The sequence below is a fragment of the Propithecus coquereli genome, unplaced genomic scaffold (assembly GCF_000956105.1).
Source record: "Propithecus coquereli isolate 6110/MARCELLA unplaced genomic scaffold, Pcoq_1.0 Scaffold175, whole genome shotgun sequence".
Classification (NCBI taxonomy): Eukaryota; Metazoa; Chordata; class Mammalia; order Primates; family Indriidae; genus Propithecus; species Propithecus coquereli.
In genome coordinates this window covers 4,374,437-4,398,643 of record NW_012142190.1, presented here as the reverse complement: position 1 = coordinate 4,398,643, position 24,207 = coordinate 4,374,437, and the positions used below count along the sequence as shown (strand labels likewise).

The window sequence follows — 24,207 nt, the reverse complement described above, 5'->3', positions numbered from 1 at the left end:
AATATTGATCATATATTTTAAACATTCCCTTTTAGAATATTTATCACAGAAAATGTACAGTATTATATCTTATATTATTATGCCACATAATAATATGTGACAATAAACTGGATTATTGAGTCCTTGACAAGTCATTGGGATGATAAAATGACCACTTCTACCTTTAGAATCTTGAGTCTATAAATAAATACAAATCCCAATACACAGTTTATTTTATTTCTTTAAAAACACCTACAAAATGCTCACCATGTACCAGGCACTGCTCTTAAGCATTTGACAAATATTCACTCATAGAATTCTCATAGCAACCCCATAAGATAGGCTCTAGCAACATTCCTGTTTTACAGGAGGAAACTGAGGCACAAAAGTGTGAAATAATTCGCCCACTAACAGCTAAGTAAATGGTAGTAGGAATTACCCAGACAAGAACACATAACATTTTGATGTGGCTGGTTTGAACTTTCAGCTTTTATTCTTTTTTTCACTAAATGAATGTGCAGGAAAGGCATCTTCATCCCCAGCCCCACTCCGCACTGTTAACCTCACTCCAGTGCTAGCCTGTTAGAGTGGGGCCAGGCTTGGGGTACAGTCAGGAAAGGACATGGTAGGGTCAGAGATAGGGGATTTCTCTGGTATATATTGTTTTGTATAAAACATTGACCTTCTCCAACCAGCTACTCAAGATGACTTTTATATGCCTAAACTTTCAAGAAGAATACACAAGAAGCTACAAAATCAGCAGGCCATTGAGGGGAAGAGAGGGACCTTATATTTAGTGTTTCTCACTTCTCTTTATATACATTTTTGTGTATTTGTATTGCATCATTAAAAACATTAGCAATGTTTTAAAAAACGCCTTGCTTGCCAGATGATAATGGCTGACATTTAGTGAGCGTTGTGAGTAGTGTAAGCTGTGTGCTCAGCTCTATTTCCATTGAACGCTCAGGTGGTGGTGTTAACTCAGGATTAAGAGTGACCAGACCTCTGGTTTGAGCAGTTGGGTGGTGGAGATGCCCTTCTCTGAGGCAGGGAAGCACCTGGAGGAGGAAGAGGGCCTGGGCGGGGCTGGAGGGGAGGTGTGGAGAGGGCTGAGGAGCCGGAGTGAGGTGGAGATGTCCCTATGTGGTGGGGCACATGGGCCTGGAGCTTGGCCTCAGATGGACACAGATGTGACAACATCAACACATGAGGGTCTGGAGGTCCTGAGAGTGGGTGAGATCACCCGAGAAGAGCAGAAAGAGGGAGCAAAGTAAGAGGAGAGGACCAAGACTGGACGCTGGGTAAGGGAAGGGAAGGAGCCCCAAAGGCATCAGTGTGTGTGTAGGGGGCTCCATCTGGCCCTTCCCACCAGCCTGCTTTTGCTTTGCTTTCAGTGTTTGAAACTCTCAGAAATCTCCAGCCATGACCCTTACTTCAACTTGGACTAGCTCTCACTGGAGAAATTGTCTGGATCAGATGCAATTGTTGGAAACAGTTAAGAGGCTAAGTAAGGACACCCCATCCGATTTTTTCCATATAAGCATATATGAATGTAAAATTTGTCTGAAATTGTACAAACTAAAGAAGTCTAAGAAAATCTGGACTTTTTTTTTTTTTGAGTTCTTTACTCTTGGCCCACTTTGGCCATCATCCTTTATTGATTGGACAAGAGAGCTCATGCTCTTCCTTAAAACCTTGGTCAGTAGAGCATATCACTTACCTAAAATTATTTTCTCATACAAGCGACAATCACACAGTTCCACGCATATGTTCTCTGCCTGGACAACATGCACATACTTAATTTTCTTTGTATAACTAGACCAGTTGATGCTTAACTGCTTTTCCCCCACATCTCAGCCAGTGTCAGTGGCAGTTGTTGGAGGGTATATGGGCTGGAACAGAGGTCAGTATCCCTGCTGCAGCCTGACCGTTGGATAGAATAGCCAAAGGGAAGAGCTCGGTGGAGCAGAGGCGTGGCCTTCCCCTGGCTCCAGGGTGGCAGGTGGCAGCCACTTGCTGACTTCCGATTACACTCTTTTTGTTTTTTTACCCCTCAGACATCATAAAACCCTCCTGGTGGATGGCCTGTGATTTTTGAAAGGCCCCACCTGCACAGAGTTACATACCAGCACTGTCTGTTTGGCATAGCATATCCACCCTGCTCTCAGAACCTGTATTTTCCTACACCCCGCCAGCATGAAGACCTTTCCCAGGCCCTGCCGCTGCAGCCGGAGAGGAGGAGCTGCTCCCTGACTCGCTGGCCTCTGATCCCTGGGTTGGGAACACATCTTCAGTGACTTTGGTTGCTGAATGTCTTTGAGGGCCTCTCCCAGAACACGCCCCAGCACACAGGGCTAGATACCTACAGCCCCGGACATAGGAGCGAGGGTGAGAAGTTCAGCCTGCTGGGCTGTAATCAGAATTGTCTGCAAGAGATGAACTTGTACCCCTGGTTGTTATTCCTCTCATGCCTTTGCCAGAAATAGTAGAAATATCACAGGAAACTGGCCATTAAATCAGTAAGGGTGACCTCATGACCAATCTGAAGTCTGGCAGCTTAGATGTCAAATATGGGAATCTAAAACATGAGGAAAGAAAGGGCCCTATGGTTTCCTGTACATTGACGGCAGAGGACTGCTGGCTGTCTGCCCCAGGTTTCTGTTATGGCGTGGACTCCCCAGCCCGCACAGCACACAGCTGCCTGGCCGACTTTTGGCCTTTCTGCCCAATCTCTCTGCTCCTGCACTCCTGGCTGTCCTCCTGCCTGTGTGCGGGGCAGCCTGCGTGCGGGGCAGCCTGTGTGTGGGGCAGCCTGTGTGCAGCTCCATTTTCTGCTGACCACACCTCACTCCCATTATGATCTGCTGGGTGTACAAGGGACTTTCTACCAGTTTCCAAGTGCTCATTAGCAGAGACTGTATCTTAGTCAGTTGCACATCATGGGTGCTTGATGTCTCCCAGCCTTACACTGAGCAGGACTTCAATGAATGTGACATTGAACTGGAACCTGAAAGAAAATAACCTGCCCATTCACAAATGATTTTTATCACATCTTCATGTTAGAGAATATTATGTGATGATAAATTTTTCATCTTCTCATCAAAATGCCCTAAATCACTCTGCTTTTTAGCTAGACTTCTTAAAAGAATGCACTGTGCCCACTGTCCTCACTTTCTCGGGTCCGCTCTCCCCAGTCCCCTCTCCCAGGCTTCTATCCTATCTGCACCTTTACTAATACTGCCCTTGCCAAATGCTAAATCCAAAAGGATTTTTTTTAGGATTTATATCACTTGCTCTTCCTTAAATATTTGATACAGCTAACCAAGTGCTCCCTCCTGTTTTGAATGCTCATTCTTGGCTTCCAGGACACCACCTTCAGGGAGTCCTTGTTGACTTCCTACATCTCTGACTGCACCTTCCAGAGCCTGGCCCCCTTCCTCGGGCCGGGCCTTGACCACTGGAGTTCTCCAGGGTCCTGAATCCCCTCTGGATGGTTGGCTTTAATTATCATGTATCTTCCATGTAGCTCATCTATATGCAGACCATGCGCAAGTGGGTCTGGAAGTCATAGGGCTCCTAAAATTTAACATATCCAAACATGAGTTCATTATCTTCCCCATATCGTCACTCTCTACCGACTTCCCTATTTCACTGTTTTCTCCGTTTAATGGCACATTCATAAAAGCCTGAAATCTGGGAGTCGTCCTCTGTTTCTCCCTCTCTGCAGCTTCCCCATGAACCCATGGCCGAGTCTTCATCTTCACCCAGACAACCCCACTCCTACTGCTTTCTTCATCTCTTTGCCATCTCTCACCTGGACCGTTGGAACAGTCTCCTGTTCTCTTCCATTCCTTCTCCATCCTGCCGCCAGTTACATTTCTAATATGCAAATCTAATGTTATACTCCTATCTAATATCCTTCAATACATCCCCACTGCCCACAGATTGCTCCTCACAGCTTCAATTGGACCCTTTGTGATCTAGCCCCTGTCTACCTCTCCAGCCTTATTCCATTCACATACATACAGTTCCTGGACTATAGCATTCTATTCCATGCCTGTTTCTTTTGCCTGCAATTCTCCTAGCCTAGGCAGCAAATTTCGCTTAGTCCTTCAGAGGCCTGCTCAAATATCACCTCCTTTGGGGGGTGTTGTCCTTCTACTCTCAGGAAGTGAGTTGCTTCTTCTCTTGTTTATCATGTTTGTATCCCACATGGGACCAGGAGATTCTCAAGGGCAGGAACCACACTTGCTCACCTCTGTACTCCCAGCACCTAGCCTGTTCCAGCACATAGCGCACTGTCAGATGAAAGCATCTCGGCTCCTTCTCTTCTTAATTGACTTTCCTGTTAGAACCTCAAGTTTCACTCTTAAAATGAGACCACTGACTATTTCCACCTTACTAATGTATTAGCCCTTTTAAAGGATTCTGAAGACAATGGTAAAAATTAACAGGTTCTCATAGCAATATCATTGTGGACACTTCTGAAAGGGTCAAACTGTTTTGCTTGCATTAACACATGAATTCACTTTACTCAAAGCACAAAGAGGACAGACTTACATCATGTGTCATGGGCTTTCTCCTTCCATGGAAAAAGTGGAGAGGGGATGGAAACAGCCATTCATTGAACAGCCTGTGCTAGGTACATGACGTGTGCTCTCATTTTCTGGGCCCTCCCAAAATTCTTCTTGGGTGGGCGGGAGCGGAAAATTCACTGAGCAGGAAGAAGTTCTAGCTCAGCTGCCAGTTAATGCATGCCTCCCTTGAGCAAGTGGTCCTCTCAGAGGCTTTGTCTCCTCATCTGAAAATAAAAGTGTCAGTCCAAACGGTCCCTAGAGTGGGCCAAGTGCTAACGTTTTCTTAGCAAACATTTGCTGAGTGGATTCGCTCTGAGCCAGCACCTGTGCTAGACATTAGGGATGCAAATGAAATGCAGCTCGCAGCCCGCCAAACTCAGTGGTGGAGGATAATTCTGTTATTCTGACTCTTCAAGGTCTATTGTAACCACTTAAAGTCAATCGCTGATGGTACCTGTATAAACAAAGTATGTTAAGTTAAAAAAGAAAAACCTACAGAGCCTGTCATGTATAAAACTTCCTTCTAGGATTTGTGGGGATTAGAATAAATTATAGTCCTGCCTCAAACAAGACTCTAATCCAGTGGAGGACACACCATTCATGCAGCAGATAAAATAAATTTTATATTCAAAATTTGTGTCCACGCAGAAACATTTTTCCAGGCAGCCAGAATTTGACCAAGTCAGATTATCCGAGGATTTTGTATTACTTATGATTAAGTTAGTGGGAAGCAAATACCGATGCTAAATATCTGTCCAAAATGCAGATTGGCTTCACTCACACCAGAATTTCACAGTGATTTTTTTAATAAAGTGCAATGAATGACTTCTGCTATTTGACATATTCTTTTATTTGAGGCAGCCAGATCTTAAAGAGGCATTTGCGTCTGTCTAGGATACATGTTTCATCGAGTTTGTATTCTTACAGAGTATAGCCATTGTTTATTTTACCTTGTGCAAGATAAATCCCAGGCCAGTGCTACACCATGCCAGGAATGTGTGCCCAGTTTAGGACAAGCATAGAGAGTATTTTCCTCTTTGGCTATGGCAAGATTCAGAAGAGTCGGATGGTTGTTTGTACCCCAAATTTCTTTTTCTTTTTTTTCAGGGGGGAGACCAAGCTGGTTTATTATTTCCAAATCTTCAGCAGTGTTCCAGGTTGGCAACCACTCCCCTCCCTCTTGTCTTTCTTTCTAAAAATAGCCCTTAGCATCTTCTTTGCCATCTTCGTTCTTTCTCTAGCTCTTCTGTGTGTCCCATTTGTTCTTGTCCTCGTCTTTCTAGACATAGGGAAACCATCTTACCTACATAAAGACACTGCCTTGACGTTATCTTACCTATATGAAGATCATACCTAAGAATATTTATTTATTTTTTATTTCAGAATATTATAGGGGTACAAACACTTTGGTCACATAAATTGCCTTTGCACTGCCCTAGTCAAATCTACAATCGTGTCCATCCTCCAGACAGTGTGCAGCTCACTCATTAGGTGTGAATTTACCCATCCCCACTTCCCCCTCCCACCTGCCCGATCCCCAATGGATGTTGCTTCCATATGTGCACTAAGTGTTGATCGATTAGTACCAATTTGATGGTGAGTACATGTGGTGTTCGTTTTCCCATTCTTGTGATACTTCACTTAGAAGAAAGGGCTCCAGCTCCACCCAGGATAGTACAAGAGGTACTAGTTCACCATTCTTTATGGCTGAGTAGTACTCAATGGTATACATATACCACATTTTATTAATCCACTCATGTATTGATGGACATTTGAGTTGTTTCTACATCCTTGCAATTGTGAGTTGTGGTGCTATAAACATCTGAGTGCAAATGTATTTTTTATAGCATGTCTTTTTTTCCTTTGGATAAATACCCAGTAGTGGGATTTCTGGATCAAATTGTACCCCAAATCTATAAGATGTCTTTAGTGATGATGTAGGTAGGGTTGAGAACTGACGAACAAGTAGACTGAGAGCAAAAGAAATGCAGATCGCTTTACATTAGTAATTTCAAAATCCAAAAAAATAAAATTATTTTTAAATGAGTAAAACAAAGGCTACATCTTAAAAAATAGACTTTGCTTTTGAGAGCAGTTTTAGGTTCACAACAAATTTGAGCAGAAAGTACAGAGAGTTCCCATACAGTGCCTTTCCACACACACTTACACAGCCTCCCCCACTGTCAGCACCCCCCAGAGTGGTACATTTGTTACAATCCATGAACCTACATTGACATGTCATTATCACCCACAGTCCAAGGTTTACACTAGCTTCACTCTTGGAGTTGTACACTCAGTGTATTTGGACAAATGTATAATGACACAAATCTACTACGATAGTATTATACAGAGTAGTTTCACTGTCCTGCATACGCTCTGTGTTCTGATTCCTCCTCCCCCCAGCCCCTTGCAATCGCTGATCTTTTCACTGTCTCCATAGTTTTGCCTCTTCTAAAATGTTATATAGCTGGAAAAGTATGTAGACTTTTCATATTGGCTTCTTTCATTTAGTAATATGTATTTAAATTTCTTCCATGTCTCTTCATGGCTTGATAGCTCATTTCTTTTTATTGCTAAATAATATTCTATTGTCTGGATGTAACACAGTTTATTTATCCATTCACCTGACATCTTGGTTGCTTTCAAGTTTGGGGAATTATGAATAAAGCTGCATAAACAGTTGTGTGCAGGTTTTCATGTGGACTTAAGTTTTCTTGGCGAATACCAAGAAGTACGATTGCTCAATTATATGGTAAGAGTATGTTTGGCCGTAAGAAACTGCCCACTGTCTTCCAAATTGGCTGTACCACTTTGCATTCCCACCAGTAATGAATGAGAGTTTCTGTTGCTCCATATCCTCACCAGGATTTAGTGTTGTCAGTGTTTTAGATTTTTGCCGTACATGTGTAGTGGTATCTCATGGATGTTTTAATTTGCAATTCCCTAATGACATGTGATGTTTAGCATATGTTAATATGCTTATTTGCCATCTGTACCTCTTCTTCAGTGAGGTCTCTGTTCAGATCTTTTGCCCATATTTTTAATGGGGCTCTTTGCTTCCTTATTGTTGAATTTTAAGAGTTCTTTGTACATTATAGGTAACAGTCCTTTGTTAGATGTGTCTTTTGCAAATATTTTCTCCCCATGTATAGCTTATCTTCTCATTCTCTTGAAGTTTCTTTTTCAGACCACAAGTTTTGAATTTTAATGAAGTCCAGTTTATCAATTATTTTTTTATGGACCATGACTTTGATATTGAATCTAAAAAGTCATCGTGATACCCAAGGTTATCTAGATTTTCTCCTTTATTATCTTTTAGGATTTATATAGTTTCATGTTTACCTTTAGGTATTTGACTAATTTTTACTTAATTTTTGTGAAAGGTATAAGGTCTGTATCTAGACTGATTATTTTGAATGTGTATATCAACTTGTTTCAACCCTGTTTGTTGAAACACTATCTTTTATCCATTGTATTGCCTTTGCTCCTTTCTAAAGGTCAGCTGACTATATTTGTGTGGGTCTATTTTGGGCTCTCAGTTCTGTTTTGTTTACGTATTTGTTTCTTCTTTTGCCAATACCACATTATTTTGATAACTGTAACTTTATAGTAAGTCTTGAATTTAGGTAGTGTCAGTTCTCTGATTTTGTTCTTCCCCTTCAATATTGTATTGGCTATTCTGGGTCTTTTGCCTCTTCATATAAACTTTAGAACCAATTTGTAGATATCTACTTTCTTATAATTTTTTAAGACTGGACATTTTAAATATTGTAACATTCTCAAATGTTCTCAAAATCAGATCCTCCCTTCCCTGGGTTTGCTATTATGAATTTCCTCAACTAATTTTCTGAAGTCTGTATCCTTTGTCATGGCCACTGAAGTCTCTAGTCAATTAATTTTGTGGTCAGCAAATAATTGGATAGAGATTTCCTTAATACCCTGAACCAATATGTCTCACAGCCTTGCCATGGGGCTCTTTGTGCATGTCACACTATGGTTTCCGTGCTCCAGCAGAAAGTTGACAGTTCTGCCTGAGCCATCACCTCCTATTTATGCACATTATCAAGGTCAGCCAAAGGTGGAAGATTAGAGCCTAATCTTCCAAACACCAAAAGAAACAGAGCCACTTCACAGAGTAGTAAATAGAAGAAGACACAAGGAGAATGTTGGACTCTTTAAACCATATGCACTCATAATTGTGAATTTTTTTGTAGTAATCAAGTAAAACAAAACAATAAGGGTATTTGCAAAGAGAATTTCATGAAAATTAGGTTGCAAAGGGTTTAAAAGTGAATGAAATTGAGGATGTTATCAACAAGTTAAGCAATAAAGGAAAGGGGAATGTGGGGGTAGTTAGTATAGTTACTTGATGGGAAGATGGTATTGAAGGAAGATTGATAGTTTGCTTGATCATGGTTCTTGGGTAGCTAGCTAATTGGTTAGTCCATTTGTTTAAGACAAGAATGGACTTAAGGAGAAGCAAGCAATTGAGAGAGATGCTGAGGTGAGAGGGAATAAATGAGATATTAAAGTCCCAGATGCAGTAGTGGATGTTGAAATCAAAAACAAGGATATAGGAGCTGGGCATGGTGGCTCACACCTATAATCCTAGCATTTTGCGAGGCCAGGGCAGGGGGATTGCTTGAGACCAGGAGTTGAAGACCAGCCTAGGCAACTTATCAAGACTTCATCACTACAAAACATAAGAAAAATCAACTGAGTGTGGTGGCATGCACCTGTAGTCCCTACTACTCAGGAGGCTGAGGGAGGAGGACCACTTGCGTCCAGGATTTGGAGGTTGTAGAGAGCTATGATGATGCCACTGCACTCTACCCTGGGCAACAGAGGGAGACCCTGTCCTCCCTGTCAAAAAAGGGATAAAGGGTTAGCTTTGAAAAAGTAAAGGACCATCTTTTACTGTAAGGCAGAAAAGTGGCAGGACAAATGATTTTATAGATACAATTTATGATGGCAGAAATGATTATTAAAAGAATTCGTGTCTAATAGCTTATATTTTTTCACTGGCAACAGTGGCTATGTCTTCTGTTGAGGGATCGGGTCTTTTTGATGGTCTGAGATTGGGAGCCAACCAGAGGGGGAAAAAAATGAAAGGAGTGCTGGTAGCAATTTTGGGAGCCCAGCGAAGGGTGAAAATCAGAGTGTATGTATTAGTCAGCATGGGCTGCCATGTCAGTACCACCGACCAAGTGACTTAAAAACAGACATTTCTTTTCTCACAGTTGTAGAGGCTGGAAAGCTAAATATCAAGGAGTTAGCAGGGTTTGGTCCCTGGTAAGGACCCTCTTTCTGACTTGAGAGTTTGTCTTCTCTCTGCGTCCGCATATGGCAGAGAGAGAGGGAGCTCTCTGGTGTCTCTTTATGTAAGGACACTAACTAATCCTGTCAGATCCCTATGACCTCATTTACCCATAATTACTTCTTTACTCCAAATATAATCACATTGGGAGTTATGGCTTCAACATATATGTTTTGGGGAATCAGTCCATAGCATTTATAATTCAGCACCGTAATGGGAGTTGTCTTTATACTTATGCCCAACTGCCTGAGAGCAGGAGAGAAGACAGATGGTTGAGTTGGTCCATATCGTGGGATTAGTAGTATAAACTTGATGGAAGTTCAAGGTGGCAAATGAATTGAGGGGCTGGTAAAAGTATGGCTGAAACAATTGGCCATGGGTTCCAAGAATGGTGGAAAGAGAAATCAGAAAAGGGCTGGGTTTACATTACAGAAGGGGCAGAGATTGACAGGCTTGATGGTAGAGTCCTCCCAGATCAGGAGGCTGGAGCACAAATGGAACTATTTTATAGTATATCTTTTCCGTGGGTGCGGTCTGTCTTGGGACATAATTGGCTGTTTCTGTACTTTCAACTTTATTGAAGGAAATAAAGGAGGATTATGAAACTGGAAACAAGATTTAGGTTCATTAGTGGTAATAATCATCACATTTTTCTTTTATTTTAGACGGCTAAATACATTGAACAAGTGTGCCTCAATGAAACTTGATGTGAACTTCCAAAGGAAAAAGGTAGGTGTCCATACCTTACTGAGACCGTGGCTATACCAAAAGAAGCAGCTTGCATTCACAGATGAAAAACAACATGAACATAAGCAAAATTCTGCAATGCCTGACCACCTATGTTTTCTCCAAATTGCCCATCTTATCATAACTGTCATCAAGAAATCCATTATAAACCCAGGCTGAGATCTGTTTGTTTCGCTGTTTCATTTTGCTTTAGTTTTGGGTTTTTGTGTTTTTTTTTTATCAGAAGGTTTGCATAAAGATGTAAAATATCTCAATTCTTTATGGTAATCTTTCAGAATTTTGTTAGTTGTAAATGTCAACGCCATATTAGACTCAAATACTTCACAGTGATGAGTTAATTAAAAGAGTTGAGAAGGGATCTGTGGGTCCCTAGCAAGTGTCTTCTGGTTCATTCTTTCCTGTAACATTTTATTTCAAGCACATGTCAAGGGTACCTCATTCTCAGGTAGGTTCATTTGCTAATAGCACGAGGGTGCCTGGGGACAGTGTGACAAGAAGACACCTCATCTTTCACCATTTTCCCCCCTCACACTTTTCTCTAGCCATAAGGAATTCAGTTCACTCTGAAAAGTACTATGCTCCTCCAAAACCCCAATGGGGCTTTGTGTGTGCTGCTCTCTCTGTATGAATAAGACTGGAGATTTCAGTTTTGAAATAAAGCTATGCTTTATTGAGTACTTACTGTTCTCCAGGAGCTAGGTTATGTACTTACCATACATTATCTTATTTAATCCAGGTAGGGCTTCTCTGCTTTCCAGATAAGGAAAGTAAACCTTGAACAGGCTGAGTTGTTTGCCCACGATCTTTCAGCCAGTGGCGGAGCAGGGTTCAAGCTCAGGTGTGTCTAAATCCAAAGCTAAGGACCCTCTCCACCATGCTATACTGCCTCCCTTTCTCACTGACTTGGGCCTTTTTAGGAAATTCAGAGTTAAGATCGTTAACTACTTTTTTTATTTAACATCTCCACTATGTAACAAGTCAAGCCCCAGTATATTTTGAAGGAGCAGAGAAAACATCTTTGAGTTGAAAGAAAGATTTCTTTATTCTGGTCTACACAGAGAAATCATTAAATCCAGTGGATTTTAAGTCATTCCTGAGTAACCTAATCTTTAAAAATAACTTTAACCTGAATTTCTGTTCTAAAATAGCACTAAACAATTCAAATGAATTTTGTTGGACCTCACTTTTAAAAAAAAATTGGGGATTTGAGCTAGGAATGAAAGATTGAAACTAAGGAGGTAAAAGGGTGAAAAACAATATCTAGAGAAATATTAAAACATGAGCAATTTGTCCAGGCCAAAGACAAATTAAAAATGTGGGAATAAACCTCCCAACAGCTGTCTGGCTGAATGGACCCCTTGAGAAGCATACATACTATTTGAAGCATGAGGGTCAGATGTTGTTTTGATTGGAACACATGGTTCTTATTAAACTGAACACAGCCATGCCTGTGTGTCTAAAGTGTGGGCCCTCAAATGGCCGGTCCATACAGCTGCCTATACTGAGCATTAGCCGCAGCGGATCACAAAAGAAAATGCCAAAAACTAATGACATGAGTTGTTTTCCACAAAGAGGAGAGATTGGATTTTTACACTGTCACCAGCTTTTCAAACCCCACAGGCGAGATAGGCTTGAATAACATTTGTTTGGCTCTTTATACATCACCTTCACAAAAGCACCTCTGCAAATGGGTCACTTTGGTCCCTCGACCTTCTTAATGTATTCCTTATATCGGATCCAGTGGCATACCCCCTCAGAGCCCCCACTTAGCTATAGGCCTCACAAATGCATGCACTTGAATAAAATATTGCTTTCACATTGTTAATTGGAGAGTCGTGGCCTGAATTTTCTAAAAAATAATTCCAGCATGTCATCTTCACCAGGTGAGTCTCAGTAATGACCAGCATCTGTGGCCGGATCTAAGTAACGACACAGGAGGTGCTGCGTGGTGGCACCCATTTCTGTGACGTGCCCCTTGCACAAGTCATAGGCTAGTTCTTTATTTTACTGTAAAAAAAAAATAGAATAAATGAATAGCAGGTAAGACTAGGCCAGATGATCAAAAATAGAAAGGAAACGTGTGAGCCAAGCACCCTGGGATATTTCAACAAACTTTGAAATTCGTTTATTTGGAACAAAAACAAGACAACAGCATTTCCTCTATGTATGTCCCCATTTTAAGTGATCCAAAAAATAGAATCCTTATCTCCAATCTGCAGAGGCCTGGATTTATTTAATTCTGCAGAAAGTTGTCCCCAGATGGTACAACTGTCTGAGGTCACAGTTGTTCTTCTCCCTTTGGGGCTGTTGGGTCTAGGAAGGGGCTGCATGTCTTGCTCAGCAGTTTGGTCGGCAAACGCTGACACAGGGCTTCCTCCCTGCCAGGCACTGCACCCCGTCATTAACAACGCATCACAGATGCAGAGACTGAAGGGCTCGGGCACTTGCCCAGAGCCACGCAGAAATGGCAGAGCACAGCTGACTTGAATCCAGGTAACCTGGCCCCACGCTGCCCCTCCTCACGTTTCAAAGATACTCAGAGACGGCCTGGAGCCTGAGTGAGCTGGCTCTCGTTCTGAGACCCGGGAGGGGCTCGTGTTTCCCCAGCAATACATTCAGTGCATTATTCGTACTGTTGTTTTTACAAGAGCGATGTTTTTTGCCATCTTTACTAAAGTCCACAATTCATTTACTGTCTTCATGGCTATTTTATTTAATTCTGAAGATTTGGATGGGCTGACCCAAGGAAGAAAGTGAAAAGTCCACAAATAGGTGAGGATGGCGAAGCCTTCTTCATGCTCGGTTAGGCGTGTGCTTTCCTTGTACATTAAACGTCGCTTGTAAAGCACCTGCAGCCGTGAGTTTGCACCGGTCCTCCCACAAGGTAGTTCCTAACCATTTTGCAGAGGAGAAAAGTGGTCCTTTAAGGATTCAAGATTACTTTCCCTGCGTGAGATCCAAGATCACCTCGCCCTCTGTGAGAGGCAGGTGAAGCGCATTCTCGATCTTGGCCATGCGCCTCACTGGAAGACTGGCTAAAACCCAGCCAACAAGCATTTCTGGAGAGCCTGAGGACACAGCGGGTTGGGCTCCTCACTCCGGCAACATTCCAAGTGGCCCATTCCTGCTTCCCAACAGGCGGGCTCAGCCACTTAGCTCCAGTGAACTTCCTACATGTCTGTGTAACTACAGATAAGCCGCCTTTCGCAGCTGTGGATCCGTGTGGGTTCCTGTTTCCAGCGTAAAGATACAGCCAAGCTCCATTTAAAAAAAAAAGCCCTTCTTTTTGGAATGTCTGGTTGGCATCTGTCTCTAAGGAATATATAATTTCAGTGAAGAATGTTCTCATTTTTAGGAAAAAAAAAACAAACATTAGAGGCTCATCTAAACTAAAAACTCCAAGGCGCACACACAAAGCTGCTCATTCTCAGAAAAATGGCTCTTCTTCATTACCTACAAAATCCGCATTTGCTTCATGATGACATTGAAATCCCCTGGTTATGGTTAGTGTTTGAGAGCAACCTTTGTTCAAAGGAAAAGTCGGAAACTAAAGACTCCAATAAGTCTAACTATTAAATGAGGAAAGAGAAGGACACATACCCACACAGGACTCTTGCCGTTCCTCTTACCTAAGAAGATTTCCCCAGAGAGAAAGAGCAACTTCCAAAGAAGGTCCTGGTTAAAGTCACAGTCTTAATAAGGCTCTCTGAAATCATGACCAAAGGTGGAAAGCAACATAGAAACCGTGACTAATTGCCACCTTGCAGCCAGCACCTCCTGGCATTTCAGAGGCTCTGCAGCTGTTGACAAGGGGCCTGGCTTCCACCCCAGCCCCCACCACCTTGCACACTCGGCATCTCCCACCAAACAAGACACCTCCTGGCAGCTCCAAACAGCTGAGTCAAATGAAAGAAAAACTGCATTTTATTCCATCATTCACTTGGCTGGAAAATATTAACAGTCTTAAATTGCAGATAATTACATGTGAATGTCCTAGAAGCGTAGGATCTTTGAGTTGGATCTTTGGTCATGTTTTCCAACTTCCCACCCACTCACTGCAAGATTTACTTCTTGGAGCATCCCTTGTAATTCAGTCAGCCTCTTTGTGGTAAATCCTTTATGTCTCAGGGCAATTTATTTTATTCTATATACTAGAAAATCTTCTATATAATAAGCTAAAAGCTGATTCATTGTAAACTGGCCGATATGATCCTCGCTCTTTTTCCTCAGGAGAAGCACAAAATAAGGGTTTCCCCTTTCACGCGGCAGCCGTTCAGCTCTGTCCTCCAGAGCAGGCGTCAACAAACGACTGCTCTTGCTTTGGTAAATAAAGTTTTACTGGAACATAGCTATGCACTTTCTTTTTGAGACAACAACAGAGTAGTTGTGACAGAGACCTTATGGCCCATAAACCTAAGATATTTACTCTCTGTCTCTTTACAGAAAAAGTATTTTTATCCCTGCTCTGTCTAGAACAAAGTCTCCCAAACTGTGGTGAATGACCAGTTTTGTTGTTTTATTTTCACTTTCCAGTCTACCATAGACCAAGATACTTTTGTGAAACTCAATACAAAGGAATTATTAAGATGTATGAATTTTTTTTAATTGTAGAAAATACAGACCTTTATGTTTTATTGTTAAGCTCACCTAAATGATACAAAAGTATATTCCAATAAATATAATCAAAATAAATATGAGAAATAGAAAAGAATTACAAAAAATGTTCACATTTTTTTAAAAGTATGTATATACATGATTACACTCATACCTTTTTTGTTGTTCATCTGTTGTAACTAAATAAAATTTACTTTGAAATGGCAATCCTTCACATTAAATACCTATATGCCCACTTCAAACACACACTCTGTGAGTATATAAGATTTTTCATGTGACAGTGAGTTTCTTGTTATCTAATTTAGGTAGGATTGACGACAATACTACTCACAGGGAATAATGTGTATCTAAAATACTTCCTTGACTACCAGGCCTCTTAGAGACTAGCCTTACAGAGTATGTTGACTGAATGAAAGAAGATGTTTTAAGGTAATTTGAAAGCTTAGGCTATTCCTTTTTAACTTTCATTCAAAATTTATCTTCAATCCTTTATCACTAGCCAATCCACACAGTTATAAATTTAAATTACCTTTCTGTGAAACAATGGATTCTTTGGGGTTGTAGTAGGTCAACGAACCTTGAATTAGCACATGTTGTAACGTGGGTCTACCATGCATGACTAGTACGCAGCTGTCACCGAATGTGACCCACTATTTAAATTTGACTGCACCCAAACCGGTCTCTACCCTGTTCAGTAAGACAAGTCCACTGATCAAGAGCTTGGATAGCTCAGCCTTGTCAAATGGTGACAAACGGTGTTAATGCTTACTCTCAATTTCTGTATCTAACTCAGGAAAGACTAAGTTTGAGGACCGGCAAGCCCCTGACCACACTTTGAGTAACACTGTCTAGAGTTCCTCATAGTTCCTCAGACTATTAGTTCTTTCAATCATCCATCACAGGAGGTTGTGTTTCCTAGATCTTTGGCCATCCTGATTGCTATTCTCCCAGAAATGCACCCTTTAAAATGTGGCACTTAGAGAGAGCCCATTGCTCCCAATCTATGTGACCAGTGCAGAATACAATGAGCTCTGACATTCCGTGTCCTGGGATCTGTGCTATGGTCATGTATCCTAAGGTTGATGTCTTTGGTAGCCCTATTGCATGGTTAAGTCACATTAAGCTTACATCTTAACAGGAAGGGCTGTTGAACCAAGTCTGTTCCATCCTGCACATCCTATAGTTGACTTTTGAAGTTCATTATATTTTACTGTGTGAAATTTCATCTTATTTATAGGCCATCCTTCAATTCTGTTGAGATCCTTATGTATGTCTATATTGCTATTCTCTAACAATAATAATTAGTTTAAATCTGTCACTTTAGTGTTTATATGGTATTTTCCCTTATCATCTCATTCAGTTCTGTTCATAAACCATGCTAGATGTGTTTGTTATCATTTTCATTTACAGCTGGGAAAGCTGAGTGTCAAAGATCCTTTATTGAATAGCCTTGTGCCACCTTTACTCTTGAAAAACGTGAGTTCTGGCTCATTCAGGTTATTCTTAAAATGGTCATAACCTTGAGGCATGCCTCTGGAGACCCTCCCTCAGTGGGTTACAGTCTTTTGGTCACATGTTTTGGTGGATTCACTCAAACAGTTACTAATAAAACTCTCTGTGACACCCAGCACCATTGGCCATCTTGACCACAGCAAATCACAAGAGCCTGTTGTCAGCTGCTTTCTGAAGTCCTGACATTCTACGTCCACAATATGTCTGTGGTCTACTAAACCATGGAGATAGAGGGATAAAGTTAGTATAAAGTATGTTTTTTTCTGCATAAACAGATCTGATTCCTAGAGAGCTCCATTTTGCATTTCGGAGTAATCACAAATTATTCAATTTTAACCTCAAAAAAATTATCAGACAAATGCAGTCTGATAATCTCTTAGACAGTCAGCACACTCCCACCAATACTGCTGGGGAGTCTGTCCTGTGCCTGATACTCTGCTGTGTCCCGAGTGTACAAAAACACTTAAACTCTCCTGCAGTGTGTTGTTCATACTGTAGAGCATGGCCCCTTGGTGAGTTGTCAAATGAATTTGGTGGGTTACAAATAACATTTTTAAAAAATGAAATATACTAAACCAAACTATAAAATAGCAGAGCACAAATAAATAAGGATAATTATTATAGTATGAAATTTTTTTTGGCTTAATGTAATCTGTATACATTCCCTGAGTTGTGATGGAAAATTGGAAAATATATTTTTTATTGTATGTCACTATCAGTAGTTTGAAAGATCCAGAATTAGTGAAAGAAACAGTCACAGAACCATTTTGATACCCTTTGGGACATACTATGGTAATTGTATGTTCAGGGTGCCAAAGGAAAATTGGTGTTTTTTCTTTGTTTTGTTTTGTCTTTTATTGCTTTGGTTTTTGTTTGTTTGCTTTGGTTCAAATGACCTAAATACTGCAAAATTTTCCTGAACCATTTGTCTTTTTTCCCAGGAGTTTACCACTTTTTCACATGCCATAGTTGGGCTGTAAATATGTTCCTGTTGGCCAAAGCTAGTATTAAGCTCCCAGAGCCCAGCAGACAGGGCCAGGCCTTCCAACCCCAGGCCACAGTGCCTAGCTTGGCATCTTTTCTCAACTGAAATAAAGGAGTCCTTATCCAACTAGTATGTGGTTCGCTAGCATCAGTAACCAGGATTGAGAGAGGCAGTGGAGCCAGCACTAAATATTATAGTTTCTATTTTAAAATATCTGCATTTTCTTTAAAAGCATATCCTTCTCTTACCTTCTCAAACACTGTTTGCTAAAAGGGCTTTTTCTGAATGCTTATGCTAATATCAACTTCTCACTAGCTTCCTAAAGTATAATAAGAAAATCCAATAAACCCAGCCTTCAGCCTATCATGGTGCCTTGTATATAAATGGTCCTCAGATGTGGGTTTTTATTATATCAGCCACAGGGAAGGAGAAAATAGAAAGTCTACTAAGAAAGTATATTTTGAGTCATTGTCCCGGAATCTTGCCTTTTTTCCACTTGTACAATTATAACTTTCTAAACTCTTTCACCAAAGTTTTATACAACTTTTTAAAAACCAAAGCTAATTTTCCATTGTGATCTCAAAGCTATAGAATTCTTTTTTTTGTTTTTTCTTTTTTGTTTTTAAGAGATAGAGTCTCTCTGTTGTTGCCCAGGCTGGACTCCTGGGCTCAAGGGTTCCTATGGCCTCAGGCTCCCGAGTAGCGGGCATTACAGTGCACGCCACCAACCTGGCTTCACAGCTGTAGAATTCTTGTTAGTGACTTGGGTTGTACTTTCCTTCATCTTGTGTTTGAATGTTTGAATTTGTCTAGTTTAGTTCAACCTACATAGAAACTAGATTTTGAAGGAATAAACAAGAATGGGAAGATCCCAAGAATTATTAACTGTGCCTCTGTTTACTTTTCTTGAAAACAGAATATGTTGCCAGGTTAGGGAGAATTAAGGTGGATTCTAGATATATAGACAGATAGATAAGCAAGTGAAGAAACATTGAAAATAACAAACACTCCTCAATAAGGAACTATGAAATGCGTTACCGTATTTAATCCCCTAGACAAACCTATGAGGCAGGGCCTCTTGTAGATTTCATTTTTATAAGTGACAGAAACGTTAGAGAGGGTAAGTAACTTGTAGACAGTCATATAGCTCTTAATAGGTACCACTGACACTTGGAACCAGGTTTTAAAACTGGATGTTCAAGTAGTATAAAATAAACTCAATCTAATTAGAAATTATTATGTACTTGGCACAGGGAAGGAAAGACATATGACTAAACATGTTTTACATGAATAAAACAGAGAAACACAGGCCTTGCCCTTAATGAGCTCACCCCTCTCAAGCTGAAGGCTTCTAAGCTGAAAAATGACATGGTCGTATTTGGACTGCACCATGGAAACTCGTTCAGATGGGGAAGATGCTGCTGAAAAGGATTCTAGACAGGCTTTTACCGTAATAGATCCAGAGAGAGGTGGCAAGGGCCGAGACTAAGGGAATGAGAGCAAAGATACAAATGAGGGCACAGATTTGAAAATCATTTCAGAGTTGGGTCTTGGTGACATGCAGGGGGAGGAGGGGGCGGGAGCTAATAATTCAGTTTATCTCAGAAGAAAGTTATATGTTCTAGGTCAGGTCTGTGCTGGGCCCAGGGATATGCAAAGATAAACGAGGCACTCTCTGGCCTCAGGGAAGGCGGACTCTGATTTCTCAGGGGCTGTGAATTTAGGCAGAAACCAGACGGCTAAGGTAAATGTGTGCGGTGCAAGGTATGAGACAGCGCAAGGTCGCAGGGACCCTTTGCAGCCATGTGGATGTATGTGTCCTGACAAAGGCATTCTGATTTCGGATCTGGCCAAGCAGCACAGCTGAGTGGATACTCTTCAAATAGTGACCCCTAGGACGGCTCCCAAACTGTTACCTAAAGAAATTCAGGAGGTAGTTTTGCTATTCACTTATACAGGGAATACACGATAAAAATCAAGTCTGGGGGACTCAGGTAAGGAGTGTTAGCTCTGAGATATGTTGACGTCAAGGTTCAGAAAAGGGAAGGTGGACATATGGTCCCAGCGGGGCTCGGTGAAGAGGTTTCTGGAAAGAAGTCAGTGCCTTTTATGGTCAAGTTGAGCTTCTTTGTGAAAAAGAGGACTGCAGGTGTTTTATATTTAGACTGTCTAGTCAGATGGTAATTACACCCTCTTTGTAATCAGTTGGAAAACTGCTCAGAGAGGAAGGAAGGATTTAGAAATTCCATGAAAATGGAAAGGAAGAAAGCTTGGCAAGTTGAGAAGAGATCCTCTGGCCACTGGGGTGGAAGCGGATGTATAGGACAGTGAAAGTGGTGGAAGGACGGAGGAGAGGTGCCCAAGAAGCCCAGGGGTACCCGTGCATGGGAGCACCGAGGGGAGGGAGGTGGAAGACCATGCCAGCCTGTCCCCAGCTCACCCGGAGTCCCCAGCTCACCCGGAGTCCCCACCACAGCCACACTGCCTGCAAATGAGCATTTTCCTTGATGTTTTGCAGGGTGACGACTCCGATGAGGAAGATCTTTGTATTAGCAACAAATGGACTTTCCAAAGAACCAGCCGCAGGTGGTCTCGTGTGGACGACCTCCACACACTGTTCCCTGGAGGAGACAGAAATGGGTCGCCGGCAGGCACTGGGATGAGGAACACGACCAGCAGTGAGAGTGTCCTCACAGACCTGAGTGAACCTGAGGTCTGCTCCATTCACAGTGAGAGCAGCGGAGGCAGTGACGGCCGCAGCCAGTCGGGCCAACTCTGCACGGACAGCCCGGTCATGCTGGATGCCCCGCCAGCCAGCAGCGGCCTCCCACCATCCCCCAGAGACGTCCTCCACCACCCTTTCCACCCCAAGAATGAGAAGCCCACAAGGACCAGGGCCAAATCATTTTTGAAACGCATGGAGACACTCCGAGCGAAAGGCGCACATGGAAGGAATAAGGGCTCAGGGCGGACAGGTGGCCTGGTGATCAGTGGGCCTGTGTTGCAACAGGAGCCAGAGTCCTTCAAGGCCATGCAGTGCATCCAAATACCAAATGGAGATCTCCAGAACTTGCCCCCAGCTGCCTGCAAGAAAGGGCTTCCTTGCTCTGGCAAATCAAGCGGTGAGAGCAGCGCGTCAGAGCACAGCAGCAGCGGGGTGAGCACGCCGTGCCTGAAGGAACGCAAGTGCCATGAGGCCAGCAAGCGCGGGGGCATGTACTTGGAGGACCTAGATGTGCTGGTGGGGCCAGCACTGCGGAATGCAGGGGACCAAAGCCACAGGCATGAGTTTCACTCCCAAGAGAACTTGGTGGTGCATATTCCCAAGGATCACAAGCCAGGAACATTCCCCAAGGCGCTTTCTATCGAAAGCCTCTCTCCCACAGACAACAGCAATGGGGTTAACTGGAGGACGGGTAGCATCTCCCTAGGCAGAGAGCAGGGGCCCGGCGCCAGGGAGCCCACGATCACGGCATCCTGCCACAGAGCAAGCCGCGTCAGCATCTATGACAACGTCCCGGGCTCCCACCTGTATGCCAGCACAGGAGATCTTTTGGATTTGGAGAAAGACGACCTCATCCCTCACTTGGACGACATTCTGCAGCATGTCAATGGGCTCCAGGAGGTAGTAGATGACTGGTCAAAAAACGTCCTGCCCGAACTGCAAACGCACGATGCCTTGGCTGGGGAACCGGGTTCATCTCCCTTTCCATCTCCCAATCAGATCACCTTAGATTTTGAAGGTAACTCTGTCTCAGAAGGTCGGACAACACCCAGCGATTTCGAAAGAGACGGGACATCTCTTAATGATGCTGAGGCCCCTGGGGTCAGAGAAAGGAGGGATTCTGGTGTAGGTGCCTCTCTGACCAGGCCGAACAGGTGGGTGGCATGCTTTTGTGAAATGATTTTTCATCCACTTTGTAGTAATTGTGCTTTATTTCTTCAACAGTCATTGATAGAGCATTTACTATTAAAATCAATGCCTGGCACACTGTTCTAAATGATAATATGTGGTTAGGAATTATTTGAACAAAAGTATGCCTTTTGTACAGATACCATGGTGATTGAATCCATGTTGACTCACATTTATTTCTCTGCCTGGTGACCCTGTATTTCGATCTTAGTGGGGTTTTTTTGTTTTTTGTGGGTTTTTTTTTTTTTTTTGGGTTTTTTTTTTTTTTTTTTTTTTTTTTGAGGCAAGGTCTTATTCTGTCACCTGGGCTAGAGTGCAGTGGCGTCATCATAGCTCACTGCAACCTCCAACTCCTGGGCTCAAGTGATCCTCCTGCCTCAGCCTCTCGAGTAGCTGGGACTACAGGTGCATGCCACCACTACGCCTGGGTAATTTTGTGGTTTTTGTAGAAATGGGGTCCCGCTATGTTTGGTGCCCAGGCTGGTCTCAAATTCCTGGCCTCAAGCAATCCTCCCACCTCAACTTCCCAAAGTATTGGAATTACAGGCATGAGCCACCATGCCCAATGCCCAGCCCCCAACCCCCAGCCCAATCTTAGTTTTATTGAAAAAAAATTTTTCAGCTCTTCTGTGCAAGGCATTATGTCAGTCTCTGTACTTGGGGAGTCCTGGATAGCCAAGACCCAGTTCCTATGCACAGGCCCTTCCCATGACCTGGCGACAGTATTGATCAAAATGTCTCTACCCCAGATTTTAAACTTTTTTTAGTTCTATGAGAAATTCCTGTGGCCTACAGTGTGTACTTTGTAAGTTTGGTTTTGCTTTAAAATGCTGATTACAAAGTACATAAAACCTGACTTCATATTCGGAAGCACCCTAGAAAAATGGCCCTGAAAGCACCTAACTAGTAGGAACAGAACCACTGTGCATGCTACTGGGTTTCTGGTTGAGGAGGTGATGTGTCTTGGAGCTCACGGATGTGTCATCATCTGTGCCCGTCACCTCAGGCTCCATCTGTACACCAAACAAGAATTACAGCATAGAGACACAGAAGGCAATGTGAAAATATTCTATAGCCCCCAAACATTTGAGAGGTCTCCCTGTCTCTCTCTCTCTCTCTGGCCTTCTTCTCTCTGTCTCTGTCTCTCTATGTTTCTCTCTCTGTGTCTGTCTCTCTGTCTCTCACACATACACACATACTGTCTCAACTGTTTTCAACACTTTGGAAACAAATTTGGGAATAGACAAATAAAAATTTTTGTGTCATTTATTTAAACCTCCTAATAAAACAGATAATGTGACTTTTTCTGGATTTATCTAACTTGGAAAAAATCATTTGTTATGTTTATGCTGCACATTTGTGTCTTCCGTTCCATTCGCGTTCTGATGTTCTTGGCTCGGAAACTATTTTGATTAAGCTACTTATGTACTGGCAATATCCCGTGTTTCCCGAGACTAAGTCCACTTTGTGACTGGCTTCTCTGACGGTCTTTCTGGTAAAGGCGACTCCGATGGAACAGTTTCCAGCTCTCACACCAACCCCGGCCGGCCCCCGCGTCGCCCCACATCAGCAGCCAGACGGCCAGCCAGCTGAACCTGCTCCAGCGCTTCTCGCTGCTTCGCCTCACAGCCGTCATGGAGAAGTACTCCATGTCCAACAAGCACGGCTGGACCTGGTGCGTAGCACGTCCACCTAGGATGGCATCCTTGCGAGCGAAAGGCGCACATGGAAGGAATAAGGGCTCAGGGCGGACAGGTGGCCTGGTGATCAGTGGGCCTGTGTTGCAACAGGAGCCAGAGTCCTTCAAGGCCATGCAGTGCATCCAAATACCAAATGGAGATCTCCAGAACTTGCCCCCAGCTGCCTGCAAGAAAGGGCTTCCTTGCTCTGGCAAATCAAGCGGTGAGAGCAGCGCGTCAGAGCACAGCAGCAGCGGGGTGAGCACGCCGTGCCTGAAGGAACGCAAGTGCCATGAGGCCAGCAAGCGCGGGGGCATGTACTTGGAGGACCTAGATGTGCTGGTGGGGCCAGCACTGCGGAATGCAGGGGACCAAAGCCACAGGCATGAGTTTCACTCCCAAGAGAACTTGGTGGTGCATATTCCCAAGGATCACAAGCCAGGAACATTCCCCAAGGCGCTTTCTATCGAAAGCCTCTCTCCCACAGACAACAGCAATGGGGTTAACTGGAGGACGGGTAGCATCTCCCTAGGCAGAGAGCAGGGGCCCGGCGCCAGGGAGCCCACGATCACGGCATCCTGCCACAGAGCAAGCCGCGTCAGCGTCTATGACAACGTCCCGGGCTCCCACCTGTATGCCAGCACAGGAGATCTTTTGGATTTGGAGAAAGACGACCTCATCCCTCACTTGGACGACATTCTGCAGCATGTCAATGGGCTCCAGGAGGTAGTAGATGACTGGTCAAAAAACGTCCTGCCCGAACTGCAAACGCACGATGCCTTGGCTGGGGAACCGGGTTCATCTCCCTTTCCATCTCCCAATCAGATCACCTTAGATTTTGAAGGTAACTCTGTCTCAGAAGGTCGGACAACACCCAGCGATTT

At 43.0% G+C, this 24,207-nt stretch overlaps 1 protein-coding gene across 2 annotated transcripts in view; it reads left to right on the top strand.

Moving 5' to 3' along the window:
• The window catches only part of STARD13 (StAR-related lipid transfer (START) domain containing 13), a 113,084-nt gene that overhangs the window by 65,837 nt on the left and 23,040 nt on the right, over window positions 1-24,207 (top strand). For both annotated transcript variants that reach the window (XM_012642145.1, XM_012642146.1), the window contains exons 4-6: window positions 10,539-10,602; window positions 20,250-21,610; window positions 23,146-23,319. In XM_012642145.1, coding sequence (XP_012497599.1) covers window positions 10,539-10,602; window positions 20,250-21,610; window positions 23,146-23,319 — 1,599 coding nt within the window. The remainder of the gene's footprint in view (window positions 1-10,538; window positions 10,603-20,249; window positions 21,611-23,145; window positions 23,320-24,207) is intronic.